Here is a 14308-nt window from a genome sequence, read left to right on the forward strand (position 1 = left end):
GTCGGATATAACGCATAACCATCCCCTGCGCTCTTTTTTCTGGCTGTTACACCCCCGCTGTACATTCTGCTACGTCCTAAGAACGCCCTCGTGTTGGACAAAAAGACAAGGGGGCTGGTACATGCGCGATTCATCATCCCCCTTTGGTCACGACAGAAAATCCATTCACCGATCCCACGACACAACGGACCGAGAGTGTGCTTGCGCATTTTAACAGTCCGAAATAAGGTTGACTGGTCGACGTGGTTGGTCTAGGTCGTAGACAGGACGTGATTTGTTGGTGAGACGAATTTGAACTCCTATTTCCGGAGATTTTTGCTCATTTTTGGGCATTGAGCAGGTTTCAAGATCGAAGATCCGAATGTAGTAAATCCGAAATGAACGATCGACGAAAGTAAGTAAGAAGTGAGGATGGAAAATAATTATAACAAATCATCGCTTCAATTCACGATTGTAAGAATAGAAGAGGAACCATTAAGGATACGGTATTTTATATAAAAATTCTTTAATATCGGATGAAAGTGCGATCGTCATGAAAATAGTAAAAATTGTACAATCATTTTGAATATTCTTCCGAAGAATTTATGCTAACGCGTAAGAAAAATTAACGTAAAGGCCAAGTTCGTCGCGATCGAATTTCATTGCCCTGTTTGAAAGGACCGTACGGTGATGTAACTCGATCGTAGCTTAAATTAAATATTAGCATACAGCGTGTTCGAGCATAAACCACGATATTTACGTTAACCATAGGTACGATACGAACGATAGCGAGTATGGACCTATTCCATTAAAAGGACGAACACAATTGGCCACGTTTCACCCCAATGTGATTCTTCTTGGCGCCATATGACAAGTCCACTTTATCCTTAGCCTTACATCTCGAAGATTCCATTTTCTTCCTCCAAGGACATACCACCTCCGTCGGATGAAAATATCCGAATCCGAAATTCGTATCTTCTTCCTGTATTAAAAGTGTTCCGTGTAATTTTATCATCGAATATTTTCTACGAAACGTTTGGAATATTTGATATTCGGTTGTCGTTGTATTTACCGAAACATTTCAGAAAATGTTCAAGGGAAAACGCGTAAAATTTACGCGTGGGATGCGCATTCACCGAATGGCAATATCCGGTGTTACGTTTCTGTCGCATCCATCGGTGCAAACTCGGAATTGACGGAATAATCGACAATTTATTCTCATTGAGGGATGCACGCATTCCGACACTTTCATAGAGCGCGTATTTGCGGCGCGCGAACAACCGTGCCATTTTCTCGCTTGCACACACGGCTCGTGTGTGCTCGATCATGGAAGACACGGCGGTATTACGGATACGAAAATAACGTCGACACGGCACGCGTGTAAATCTCAACAAATATTATCTTTGTCACTATTCCCACGCGCACACGGATCTTGCATATTTGCTCAAAAACTATAGGGTACACTCGATATTAATCCTCGGTTCTCGAACGACGCCTGTTTCCTCTCTGATATCGCTCCGAAGACGTACAAGCTGCACAATTTATCTCGTCTACGCCTTATCGGACATTTTGGTCAAATATCGGAATTAACGAGATTGTCGCGAATCTAGCGAACATCGTTCGATTATACCGATTCGGTCAAAAAGTTCGTAGACTGGTCGTTGTACGACGATGAATCTGCGAATGCGCGCCTAAATATGCAACAAAGGAAGCTGCGAATATTTGCGTAACTTTATGTTATCGCAAATACGACTAGATAAATCGAATCTAAATAGATTTCTATTTTTTACAAATAGACTGAGAATGTTTATACGTTCGCAGGAAATATTTAAACGCTTTTAAAGGATCAATAAGCAATCAAGAATGTACATGGCATGTAAAAATATATAAAATATCCAAAGTATCATACCGTGTAAAACAAGCGTTCGTCACGAACGGTATTTCTCTAGTCATGTTCGTAAGAATATGAATTTATATGTAACGAATGTGTCGAGTTATGATAAATATCCTACTCTGGATATTTTCTAGATGCGTTTCTTCCCTTCAGACGCGTCCGGTATATTTTTCAACGTTTACATTTCTCGGAAATGCCTGAACATCGACTGATAACCAAACAACTCAATCCACGAACCTTTTGACTTAACTATACATCACGTCATTCGCATCATCGTAGAATTGTTTAAATACCCCTTGTAATCGCATGAACTTAGCGTTTCTAACCGAAGCAAACTAAATAGCCATTCGATTTCTTTGTGATATCTTTTCTCTTCCTATCTGAAGCACCAACGCGTGTTCTAACGATCAAAGTACCTTCTGCTTGAGTTGCATGAACTCCTTCCACGTGGAGTCTTCGCTACTTGGAACCGCGGCTCGTTTAAATTGCGCTACGAGCCATGTTTCTTTTCCATTTTGCTGACCACGTAGAATCACGAGGACCGGTCTACGCTTCGCTGGCTGACATATCTGCGTTCTTACGTAGCCACCGTTTGATACGTAGACGGTACAACACGTGGCCCCGTCCAGCATAACCCCACGGTCTCCACTACTTACTCCATTTACTTACAATGTTGTTCGTGAACCCAACAAACAACAGCCAGTCGAGAAACGTATAAAGACGGTAATCTTACACCTTTCCTCCCCCGTTCCACGCTTACTCCTCGAATCGTGCACCTCGGATTTCTCTACGTCTTTCAGCCAACGTTGATACACAGCGAGCGACAAGCTGGCTGATCTCATTGCGTTGGCCGAGCGTTTATTTAAAAGAAACATGCTACCAATTTCTCGCTATGAAGCGTGTGCATTCGTTGCATTCGTGCTAGGTAACGACGGAGCAGAGAATTCACAGTTCGCCTCTGTTCTTTCTTTTGGAAGAGTTCGAAAGAAAGCTTCGCACGTTCATGAAATTTCTGCGCGATTCTTTCGCTGGTTATCTCAAATACTATGCCAATGCCAGTGACGATACAGTGTCAGTGTATGTAGGTAATCCTTTGTCGGAAACTGATATCTTCTGCGTGTGAAGACAAAGACAGCTGAGGTAGCTACGAAACTATCGTATTCGTTATAGCATCCACGTGCTAATTAATTAGATTCGGGTATATCGAATCGCGTATCACTCGGTAGTATCTTTATGCGTCTGAAAAAATTTGATACTGCGAACACACAAAGTATAGAACCTGATGAAAAATACCTCGTTGGAGGATAAGGATGTGTGCAAATACGTTTTGTAGCCATTTTATGCGTATGCGTGTACGCAGAATGAAAGCGAAAGCGCGATCCACAGTGTTGTGATTGGCGACACTGCTTCGAGTTAACTGGCGACAGGATGAGCCAATAAAAGATAAACGAATTTTGAAGTATTCCTAGGTTAAGGATGTTAAAAGTGTTAAAAGGGCTGATGGATCAGCAGCACCGGCCACCCACGAATTCGACACCTTGTTTAGACGCCAGAGTCGCGATGCTGAAACGTGAGAGGTAAGTGTATAGGCCTGTAAACTCGTGCCAGGCAACGATCGTATCGTTAAGTTGTCGCATGCGGTAGATGGAAGTTGTAGACGGTTGCCGAATTTGTTCTACTTTCTCGGAACTCTTTCGGAACTGTCGTGCTCCCGGAAATACATCGCGCGCCTCGACAAAGCGCTCTTTCAGATAGGAATTCAGAAAGTTTCCGGCTATTGTCTTCGTGGATCGCTAATTGTAGGGTGAAGCAAAACGGGGATATTTTATCCGACTGACAATGACACGTACGAGCAACAATTAGAGTAACGACAATCTGCTCCCTCGTGGACGAGGGAAAAAAGAAATACCTAACAACCCTTCGGGACGAAGAGGAAACGTCGCGCGCGTCAGAAAGCCTCCCTCGTACGTAACTACCCGCGTAAACCACCGAACAACGACGTGTGCGTGCACAGAAGCGAAACGTTTCCACGAGATCGTGTGCGTACGTACCTTAGTCGCAACGACGATATAGTTCTCGGAGTGCTTTCGGAGAAAAAGACGCGGCGGAATGAGGGATGAACATACAGAGGAGAAAGGCTGGCTAGTAGAGAAGTCGCCCTCTCATTCACGTTGTTAGTTGGTAGCTCGTTGAGAAGATGGAGAGGGTAGAAACGATGGAACTACATCGGAGAAAGAGAGAGAGACTCGCACCCCGACGGTCTCGAATGGGCGAGGCCCCCAAGCTTTTCATCCGCGAACAGCCCGCCCTTAAACAGCCCTAAACTAAGTCACTTCAGTCCTGACGTTAAGTGTGACTGATCGTCCAGGCATGCCTCTAAAATGGCCACCCAACGTACACTATGTCATCCCCGGTACCGATCACGAACCGGTAGGAATCACACCGATAGCAACCAGTCGTCCCTATACGTACATTAACGATTGTTATCTCAGACAGTGGAAGCAAAAGCGAACTAATTTACGATACTCGAGAGAAAGTGAGTAATCTGTTGTATAGCTTTAAACGTGGCCGGAAAATATTCAGCGCAACGATTAAAATTATGCTTTTAATAGAGAAAGATTGTTTCTTCGACATAATAAACGTGGTAGAAACTTGTTAGAGGTAAAAGGGCGACTGCTGTCGATGCATCGGTGGTGTTCATGTACTATTTTGATCTGAGAGGTATTTCACGCGGCGATAACGAGCAAGGCCATCGCGGAATTCCAAGTTCGATGGTGTTTTTCGAGTATCTTCTCTTTGTAAACGATTTGTACGCGACGCGAGCATGGTCACCGTTATCTCGGTCGACGGCGATAATTCCGTGCAAAAATGGATAATTGGTGTCGCCAGTGTTTTCCACTTGGACACGTACACTGCGTTGAATGACGCCACACTCTACAAAGTATAACATCCTACATACGTCGCTTGCATAGGACGCATCGTTGCGACGAGCGTATGCAAGGAAAAATATTCTCCAATTACGCCTGACGGTTTTGCTCGCCGAGGAAATCTATGGAAATTTACCGTATTCGGTTACAACTTCATCTTACGTCTTTCTGTCAAAACTTCACCGACGCATTTCAATTTCATAATACGAAAGATACGCACGCGAGAGAGAGAGAGAAGGCGTGTTAGCTTGCAAAAATTCTCAAGACACTTTTACGCGACCTTAATTAAAGGAATAATTTCTAAAGTTCTTGAAGATCGTGAGAGGGGTCGTTAAATAGGATGTTGTTTAAAACGATACGATCCCTAGCGTCAAGATTAACATACACTATTATTCTACACTTTGGCTCGCGGCCAAGCAATCCGACTTCCTCGCTGTTTGATTGACGTCACGATTTTCATAGATAATTCTCGCGTTTCCCATTTTCTTCCAGTTAAAATACCGAAATTTCGTTTTACTTCGAACCCTCGTTGAAAATTCTTTCAACGCCTTCCTTTTTGTATCCCAACCATATTGATTATATTTTGAATACGATGATATGTTATAAATACTTAACAATTGGAAGGATTCGATCATAGAAGCGTTTGAAGAAATGCCGAATAAACTACAGCGTGTCACGTCTAAATCAAAGGAAGGGAAAGGACAACACCAAAGATTTCCGCGGTCCGTTGAAATCCCCGATTTTCACCCTGACGCGCGGAAGAATTATGATATAGAGAACGATATGAATTGAGTACACAAATCAAAGAAGAAGAAGTCGAGGAGATCAGTGTTTACTACAAATATTTGTAAAGCAGCGTCTAGACCCTAGACAGTCTTAGATAAATCACTAGCGACACATTCTTCGTCTTTCGTTCTTCTGTTCTAAAAAATATGAACATAATATCGAAAAATGTTCGATACACTCGCGTTTATTAATTATATGTAACGAGTTATATGGGATATATGGATAAACGATTCAAATTTTACAAGTATCCGTTCCTTCGAAGAATTTAGCGCTACGTTTCAATGAAATGAATCCTCGTCGTGTACCTTAAAAAAAAGAAAAAAAGAAAAGACAGAGAGAGAGAGAGAAAAAACGCTGCAAGTATCAGTGACATCTTGCAACGCAATAATTTCGTTGAAATATTGCCACTTTGATGATTGGACTGTGCTCGACATCCAGCCGTTCGTAAACCTAAAGGGAATAAACGCTTCACGCATTCCTGATGCGTCTCACAGTCTTTACGGCTTATTATCACCTCCTCGTTTTTGCACTCTCACCCCGAGGTATACATCAGCGCTCGGAGGTGGTGCGCGTCAAAGGAAAACGGGTCGTATATTTGCAGTGTTTCTGCGAATCCACGAGGCCACTTTCAGAGAAAGTATAACAATTGACTAGCGAATTTGTTCGTTTCCTGGTACACCTTCGAGAGTATCATGCGGTATACAATGTTTGGAACGACATTCGAAGTTTCTTTACTATCGTTGGTTGACTATCGCACGATCGTGCTTGCGAATAACATCGATCGATGAGTTCTACTCATTCTTCCCTCTTTTTCGATCAGAATCGAGAGTCTCGCAGCAATAAGAAGACACGGTGCAACGTTTCAATCGTTAAGTTAAATGAAAGGCGCGAAAGTTCGTTGGTACGAATATCGTCTGACTATGAATTCGATTACTTGGAAGCGAAACTGTCTGTTTACTGGCGCAGCCCCGCCAATCGGTATTTTTCATTTCATTATCGTTCTCTTTGCTTCTCTTTCTGGGTTGACGAATTTTAGTAACAGACTTTCTGTGTATTTTGAGGAGACGAATGCTTTGTTTTGTAACGAAATGTAAGATGGAACACACAGGCAATCGGTTCCGACGAAGCAGCAGTTCCTCGGCTCCGTGTTTCGTTGCTTTTGCCATTCGATTCGGCTGTAAACGCCACGACTCGTCTCGCGGTCCGTGACGCCTTTGCTATAGAGAAGAGAAGGCAGTCAAAGAAAGCGAGTTGGTCTTCTGCTAAACCACGGTTTGCCTTATATTCTGCTATGAAAAATCGCTGCCACGGAGAACCACGAATCACACGTGTGAAAATCGACGACTCAGCGAAATATAAAAAAGAGACTCATTTCGTCGGACGATTAATCACGCGTTTAATTTATTCCGCGTTTAAAACCGGGCTTTACGCGTTTATTTATACATAATACATGTAACGATTGCAAAATATCGTCGGTAGGATCGACGGACGAGGCGCCACAAATTCTCCACCGCGCGCGCGTGACCGAAAAAAGGTTATTTAATCGCGCGATACAGATATTTATCGGCTGATGGAATTAATTGACGAAGCTGGGATGCAAGCAGACATTCGCGCGTGGGAAGCGGCGTGTCGATGAAAACACATAGAAACGAAAAGGACGAGAAATAAACGTGGGAGGAAGAACAAATCGGTGTTCGGTTAAGTACCAACGGTGTAACCTTGGACGCCGCTACGATAACAAGGATGTCTGTTATGCTGACGAGGCATCTTGTACCATAATCAGACTTGCATATATCATAAGCATCAACTACACGCGCAATAAAAATATGCATGTGAGTGCAACGACAACGGGACAGCTACGGTACATCGAGAACTATCTCGAAGGTTATCAACGATCACCGTGAAATCATTAAACTCTAGTTTCTTCTACATGAAGCATTTTTCATGTACAGAGGATGGTCGAATAGAGAAAACGACGCGGAGAAATTCTTCGCTCTTTGTCGTGGTATAATTGATAACATTTTTTAACGATTGAGTCATCGGTATATTAGAACTCTGGACAAAAGGAATCGCGGAGTAAAAAGTAAAAAAAAATCTTAATGCAAAAATCCTGAAAGAACGAGAGTATCTATTTAAATCGTCAAAAATAATGTATAACGTGTAAAAAGAATTATTTCTATCTGTTTTCTTTATCAATAAGGAATGGAAGAGAAATAACGTAAAGTTAATTTAGCTGGTCGTAATGTCGGCGTTGTCGCCGTTGCGAATTAAGAACTGGGCCCAGGACCCAGTCGATGACAAAAGGCAACGCAGAGCCTGACGAAATTCTCGAATCTCACGTGGTCGTACGCCATAAGCCACGATGGGGGTTGCCTGCCGTGACGACCCGCGACACACGTTGCTCTTTTTTTACTATTCGCCACGTTCCCTCGGCCCTCAGATCCGTGGCCGCTTTTATTTAACGATTTCTCTCCCGTTTCACTAAGCCAACCCGATACACGGACGAACTTCGACCGAACGGCCTAGCAATTTAGCAGGATTATTGGAAGTCGTAGCTCGAGAAGCGGAAGAACCGCGACTGTTGGCAGGAAAAGAGAAAAATTGCCTGCGAATCGCTTCCTTTCGTCGGCAAAAGTTTCTTTGCGGGGGAAAAAAAAGAAACGAAAACCAATCGAATCTCGATAAAACGCGATTATTACTTCTATGAACGATACTACAGATACCGTGGATATTTGTGAAAATTTGTATTTTTATGTAAGTCAGAAGAATGGAACTTTAGGTAGACAATCGTTTTAATATTTTTCCGTAATATTTCGTATCGTGTGCATTCTGTGCATCTTCGAATCTTCCACGAATACGCGAGATCTGCGGTGCAGTAATAACTTTGACGAACGTTATGCACCTAGTACGAAGATACAATTGCAAAGTCGATTTAGAGTTAGGATAAATACTCACTCTTCATATTGTATTCAGATTATCCAAATGCCCACTTACTCAAATGCCAATGATACGTAGCACATCGATCGTACTGACAAAGAGAAGCACGAAACTTTCTCGAAGATAATAACGATTCAGTATCATTTCTTCGATTCGATGAGTCGGGTCAGAGGACAAGAGACGGCGGAACTTAAAGTCGTCGTAAGCAAAACTAAACTTCGAGCTTGACTCAGGATCCCGATGTTACATATCTCCCCACCACGGGGGCCCCATTTTAGTCATGTGGGAATTACATGCACGAGAATGGTTACAGATTTCACGTAAAGGAAGCTATCTCTCTCTCTCTCTATCCCCTCTTCCTTTATATCCTCGTCATTTAGTATCTCAAGGAAAAACGATGTTTCCGAGGACTACGTCACCCCTTTATGTGTCAAAGACTGTCAATCGCATTATTTATATTCCGTTTGTCGAGGAAACAAATTTTTTCTTCATTTCGCGTGTTTCTTTTTTTCCTTACAATATTTCGCTCGAACAATCGCGATCATTCGTAGTGATTATTTTTTCTGGTAGTCATCGATCGTCGTAAATTCATTGTACGATTGTATCGAGCGTATTTCCACTTCGTTACTATGAAACAATCGCTATCAACGGTAAAAATGAAAAAAAGAGAGACAAGCGAATAAAATCTGTTAAAAGGTACAATTACGAGACGAATAATTGCACGAGTAGAAGAGATGGAAAAATACGGATGAACGGTGGTTCTCGACTAGTCGCGTGAAATTTATTTACTTGTTGCGCTATAAACGAACGCGATAATGCTTGTACCGGCGATCTCGTGCCATTTAGAGGATGCAACGTCGTAAATCTTGATCGGACAAGCACCGACCGCGGTAGGAGGTCTCAGGGAAGTATCGGATGTCGTGTTTCTACACATGTCGAAACGCTTAAGTCGTTTTCACCTATCCGCCCGCTAGAACGAACATGTAACAGCTGGACCGTTTTGCGGTTTCTCTGATCCTAAGCGAGATCCCTCCGGAAAATGATCGCGATCACTTTTCTTATGTTCACGCCTTCGTTTCCTCTTCGAACAACGAGGAAATCGAGACAAATACGAGGAAACGACTTCCTAATCGTCAATTCTGTTACAATTCTCGAATTCTTCGTGTCTCGACTCGTTCTAATCGAAAAACGAATTTCTAATGTTTTAGGAAAATCTTTGACATAAAATTCAAACGAGCCTCCGTTCCTCTTATTTTGTTCAAACGTAAAAAGATATCCAATGATAGAAAAAATACGACAGGCTGGAAGCAATAGAGTTAAAATTCGAGTGATTGATAATTACCAAGGTAATAAAATAAAATAAAATTTTTGTTCCGAGGCTCGTAAAATCTGTCGATCGAGTTACCATAGACGATATGACGCTTGAAAGGGAATGGAACAGAGAATAGCTTTGTATCACGAAGCACGAGAACTCGAATGTAAATGACGTCTACGATACGCGTAGTCATTAACGAAGAAGTTTTTCTTTGGAAATAGAGAGCGTAGAGAGAAAAGGAAGGAAAAAGTAGGAGGCATAAAAATTCGTCGACAACGCTGTGACGTCGGGCAACCCGTGCACGGGGGTGATTCGTGTAGGAACGCGATTTTATGGGCCTCTGTATATTTGCTCTCTCGGTCTCGGGCGTTGAACGGCCAAGCCGTGATTTAACGACGTCGACAAATTTGATTTGTTTCCGATAGCAGGGACGGGAACGCGACAGACTAAATAAATTTTTGGCGCGAGTCTAATTTTAGAACCGTTGCATCAAGCGAATCGAAAGGTTGCAAGAGAAATAGAAACTGAACGTTTCTTTATTGTTGGTAACAACGAAGAAAGTCGTCGAACAGAAGTTGCCATTGTTGCCATTGCCATTTTTAAATTTCTACGAATTTGAATTTGCAAAATGTGATTATTCCGGGACTATTGTGTCGCGAAGCTGAGAGTCGGAATTACCTAAGTGATGTTTACGCACGTGCCAGGATGTTGCATGCTGTACACTCGTGCGGACTTTACAATCTTACTATTATTAGTTGCTGAAAACGTTTCAATTTCAAAGTATGTAACAGCGTTAATCGACGATCTACATTTAAGACGTCGTTCTAGCGAGAAGTGCGTCTCTGCCAGCAGCAAATAAACAATCCGTTCTATATCTAACTTGATCCTTTATTATTTTTCCGATAAAGATTCTCAGAAACTCGTACGAATAACGCCTTCGTCGTGTATCCTGAAATAATTTAAACAAAATAAAAAAAGAAACAAACATCGAAATATCTCTAATAACGATCTGTCGCTCTTTCTCTTATTTGGATCAACTGAACCGGTTCAAGTTTCAGAATCTATTCTAAAACAACCGTGCGATGAAAAAAATAAAAAAAAAAAAAAAGAAAATGCGACTCCTAAAGTGTTTCGCTGTAATACAAATACAGATCTACGTATTACGAATGATACATAGTTCGAAAAAAAGAAAAAAAAAGAATTTTGAAAATACGCAGTCGATGTTTGGAGGAGGAAAAAGAAGGAGAAAAAAGTGCAGCGACGGGTTCTGCAGCAAGATTTACGCGACAGCTGCGCGGACGCATAAGTTTTCTCTGTTTCGTGAGCTACGGAAGGGTACCGAGCAGGACACGGAAAAGGATCACGTTCGAGAACCGGACATTTTCCTTACAAATGACTCTAGGAAACGACACGCCCCTTGTCGTAAAGGCACGTAACACGCGTTCCTATTTACTTTAACAGCGTTTAGACGCGCCGAAAACGGGGACGCGTTTCGTTGCACCTATGACACGCACTGGTTATCTTGAAATAGGGTGCTAGGTTCATCCGTCTTGAGGTATCTTCGAGAACTCGATTTCCACCCCTTTCCTTTTCCTCCGGCAAATGTTTTCGAAACGAGGCACTTAAGTGATTAGAACGAACGTCGAACAAGCGTGAAAACTGACACGCGCGCCTGTTACGCGTTAATTTATCGCGTGCGTATCGCGTTCTCGATTCATCGATAGAGAACAAGCACGGTGAAACTGCTCCAAGGGTTTTTAATTCGTGCAATTTCTACTTGCAATAGAAGAATTATGCAATTCGTAACTAAAACAACGCTGGTCCGATTTTCCCCACTTTTTAGACGATAAAGCACCGTAATAACGGTAACAGTAAATAGTCTCGTCATAATTTAATTAGATACGTTTAGAATTATTATATAATACGATGAACGTCTCGTTCGAGAAAATGGAAATACATTGGACCGATATAGAAAGATGCTTCGACGACGGTCGCTTTTGTCACGATGGATCGACGATTATGGAAATCCTAGTTTCTCAAGGAAGTTATCGAGAAAGGGGTGTAATATTGATTTTTGAATCTCTCGTGAGACATGCGGGTACCGTAACGTAATATGTATTGGGATACGTTCGACGGATATAGACGAACAATTTGCCAGCATCCGAACTACGGAGTCAAATTACACCTGTACGCGTGTAAATCGTTACGTTTTGATCAAGATCGGAAACGATCGACGCGACTGTTATTTTACGATTTGATTTTTGCTACTGCCTTTTCGTCAATTCCCTAACCCTTTTTCGCACGTTCGTCCTTTGAGAGACGCTTATCAAAGTATCGGAAGAGAATCGTTTGTACATCCAAATCCATCGGGGGAAAAAGTTTAAGATCTTGTAAAATCGTTTGAATTTTCAGATCGAACTTGAGAAACCTCGAATTTGATTTTCAATTTGAAAATTTTAATTTCCGTATCGAACTCGCGTTTAAATCTGGATTTCGTTCGATTGCAAAGTATTGCAAGTTGCAAACAAACATACATATTTCTTTCTTCTACGATATTTATAAATTATATCTCGTACTTACCTTACGATTATTTATCAAATCAAATACGACAGTGTAGTAAATCCGACAATTTTACTTACCTTCGAATAAACCCATACTCTCACCGGTGTTTCACCGGGGAAAGAGTCAATTAGTCACCCTCGGTGCGAAAGTGATTTTGGCAGCGGGGACGTCTCAAAGAGCGAACACTTTGATCAAGCCGTCGGCACTTGACGCACTTCGGTCGTTCGCGGAATTCCATCGAATATTATTGTTAATCTCTTTACGTATCAACTAATTCTACCGATTACATCGTTGCTTTCAATCGTTACTTTACACCATTGTTAACCGTCCCATCTTACGAACGTTCAAGAGCAAAGTTCTTATAAAATGTTGGTAAAAATATTTTTCCACGTATACTGTAACAAAATGGACAGATATTTCACAGTCTTACGCACTTAACGTTCCTCGTATCAGGTTCGTTCGATTCTTAAGTCTTGAGAAAAATTACTTTTCACTTGCTCTCACGCACATCATCCGACGGAACTTCGATGAACGCAACTGGAAACCCTGGCTTCCGATTGTAACGCATCGAGGACGTGTCACTCTTTAACGATACTTGTTACATATGTATTAATCGATCTCAAATAACGGCCATCGTGTATAGCACTTACGTGTTGGAATAACGCGAGAACTATAAATATTTAATAGTTGGAACATTACATGTTATATATTTCGATATGTTTAAGTTATGATTTTATCGGTAATTAAATTCTAGGTATCTTTTCATCGTTCTTAACGTATTTGGTCCTAATTTAATTCAGTGGCAATTTTAATAAACGGTTTAAAATGATAATTTAGAAATTTCTTCATTTCTCTTTTAAGTCGCAACTTGTTTTAAACACGCGCGCTCGCTTTGAGAAAAAGGTATGTGCTGGCTGACGGTCGACGATCGAAAATGCGCGCGCTAGCCCTCTGGAAGCGGGAGTGCCCTCAAAGATGGCGCGACATCTTTTTTATCCGGGGGATGCACCTCGCGGGATCAATTCATTGGGCCGTGACTACGCGTGTGTACTATTAAAACAGTGCCGTACGCATTTAGGTATACAACTGGATGCACGGTGCACGCTGGACTCCCCACCGTACCGTGGACCAGCGTTCCTCCAACTTGCTACCCTTTCTTCCATCTTTCTCTCTCTGTTCGCGCCTCCCTTTCTATCCCTCTTTTCGTCTCACTCTCGTCGTCTCTCTCTTTCTCTTTGTTTCTCCGACTCCCTCTATCGTTCTGGATTCTGCAAAAGCTTTCGTCGTACCAACGCAGCCGCATAACCTCACGAGTTGCGCTTGTGGCAATGATTTCTAACGTAGGCGGTACTTAAGCCCCAGTTTCATCCCATCGTGACCTGATAAAGGCTTTCATCGGGATAACGCAACAATTATACGACGTTGTTCGCGTAGATTTCTATTCGGAAATGATTGGTATTAATCGTGAATAATTATATTTCTAGCTTTTATTCGATCGATCGTACGTTCACATTGAAAAATATGAGATTTTTACGGATTGTATCGGCGTTTTGCAGTCAGAAAGTTGAATAGAGGGTGGTTGAGAACCACTGAACTATGTATTACACCAAGCATTGTTATACGTCTAGATAACGCCTCCCGTTCTGATTGGTCGGTTGGGTGGTACCACATGCCACGCCTAGTGTCGACTCTATGTAAGTAACTATCCCCACCATAATTTTACTAGCACAGACGTACATACCAACCGTATCCGTTCGCTTCTTCTCGTTCTGTTTCATATGTATAATATGTCTCCAGCGTTGCTTCCGTTGCCGCCTCTCTTTGTCAACGGTCCTTTCCTCTTGTGTTTCTCTTTTTATTATTCCTGTTCGCCGCAGCAACTGGCTAGGTTATACGAATGTCTTATAT

At 42.1% G+C, this 14308-nt stretch overlaps 1 protein-coding gene across 2 annotated transcripts in view; it reads right to left on the bottom strand.

The window, feature by feature from the left end:
* The window catches only part of LOC100742767 (single-minded homolog 2), a 31395-nt gene extending 18039 nt beyond the window's left edge, over positions 1-13356 (bottom strand). Inside the window, exon 1 of one of the 2 annotated variants that reach the window (XM_033324573.1) lies at positions 12478-13356. In XM_033324573.1, coding sequence (XP_033180464.1) covers positions 12478-12493 — 16 coding nt within the window. In that variant the 5' untranslated portion in view covers positions 12494-13356. Of the gene's footprint in view, positions 1-8541; positions 8720-12477 lie in introns of those variants that run through there. The other variant, XM_012393706.3, reaches the window with a different exon arrangement.
* Positions 13357-14308: the final 952 nt, after the last annotated feature.

This window comes from Bombus impatiens, unplaced genomic scaffold (genome assembly GCF_000188095.3).
Source record: "Bombus impatiens unplaced genomic scaffold, BIMP_2.2 scf_4015, whole genome shotgun sequence".
NCBI classification, from domain to species: domain Eukaryota; kingdom Metazoa; phylum Arthropoda; class Insecta; order Hymenoptera; family Apidae; genus Bombus; species Bombus impatiens.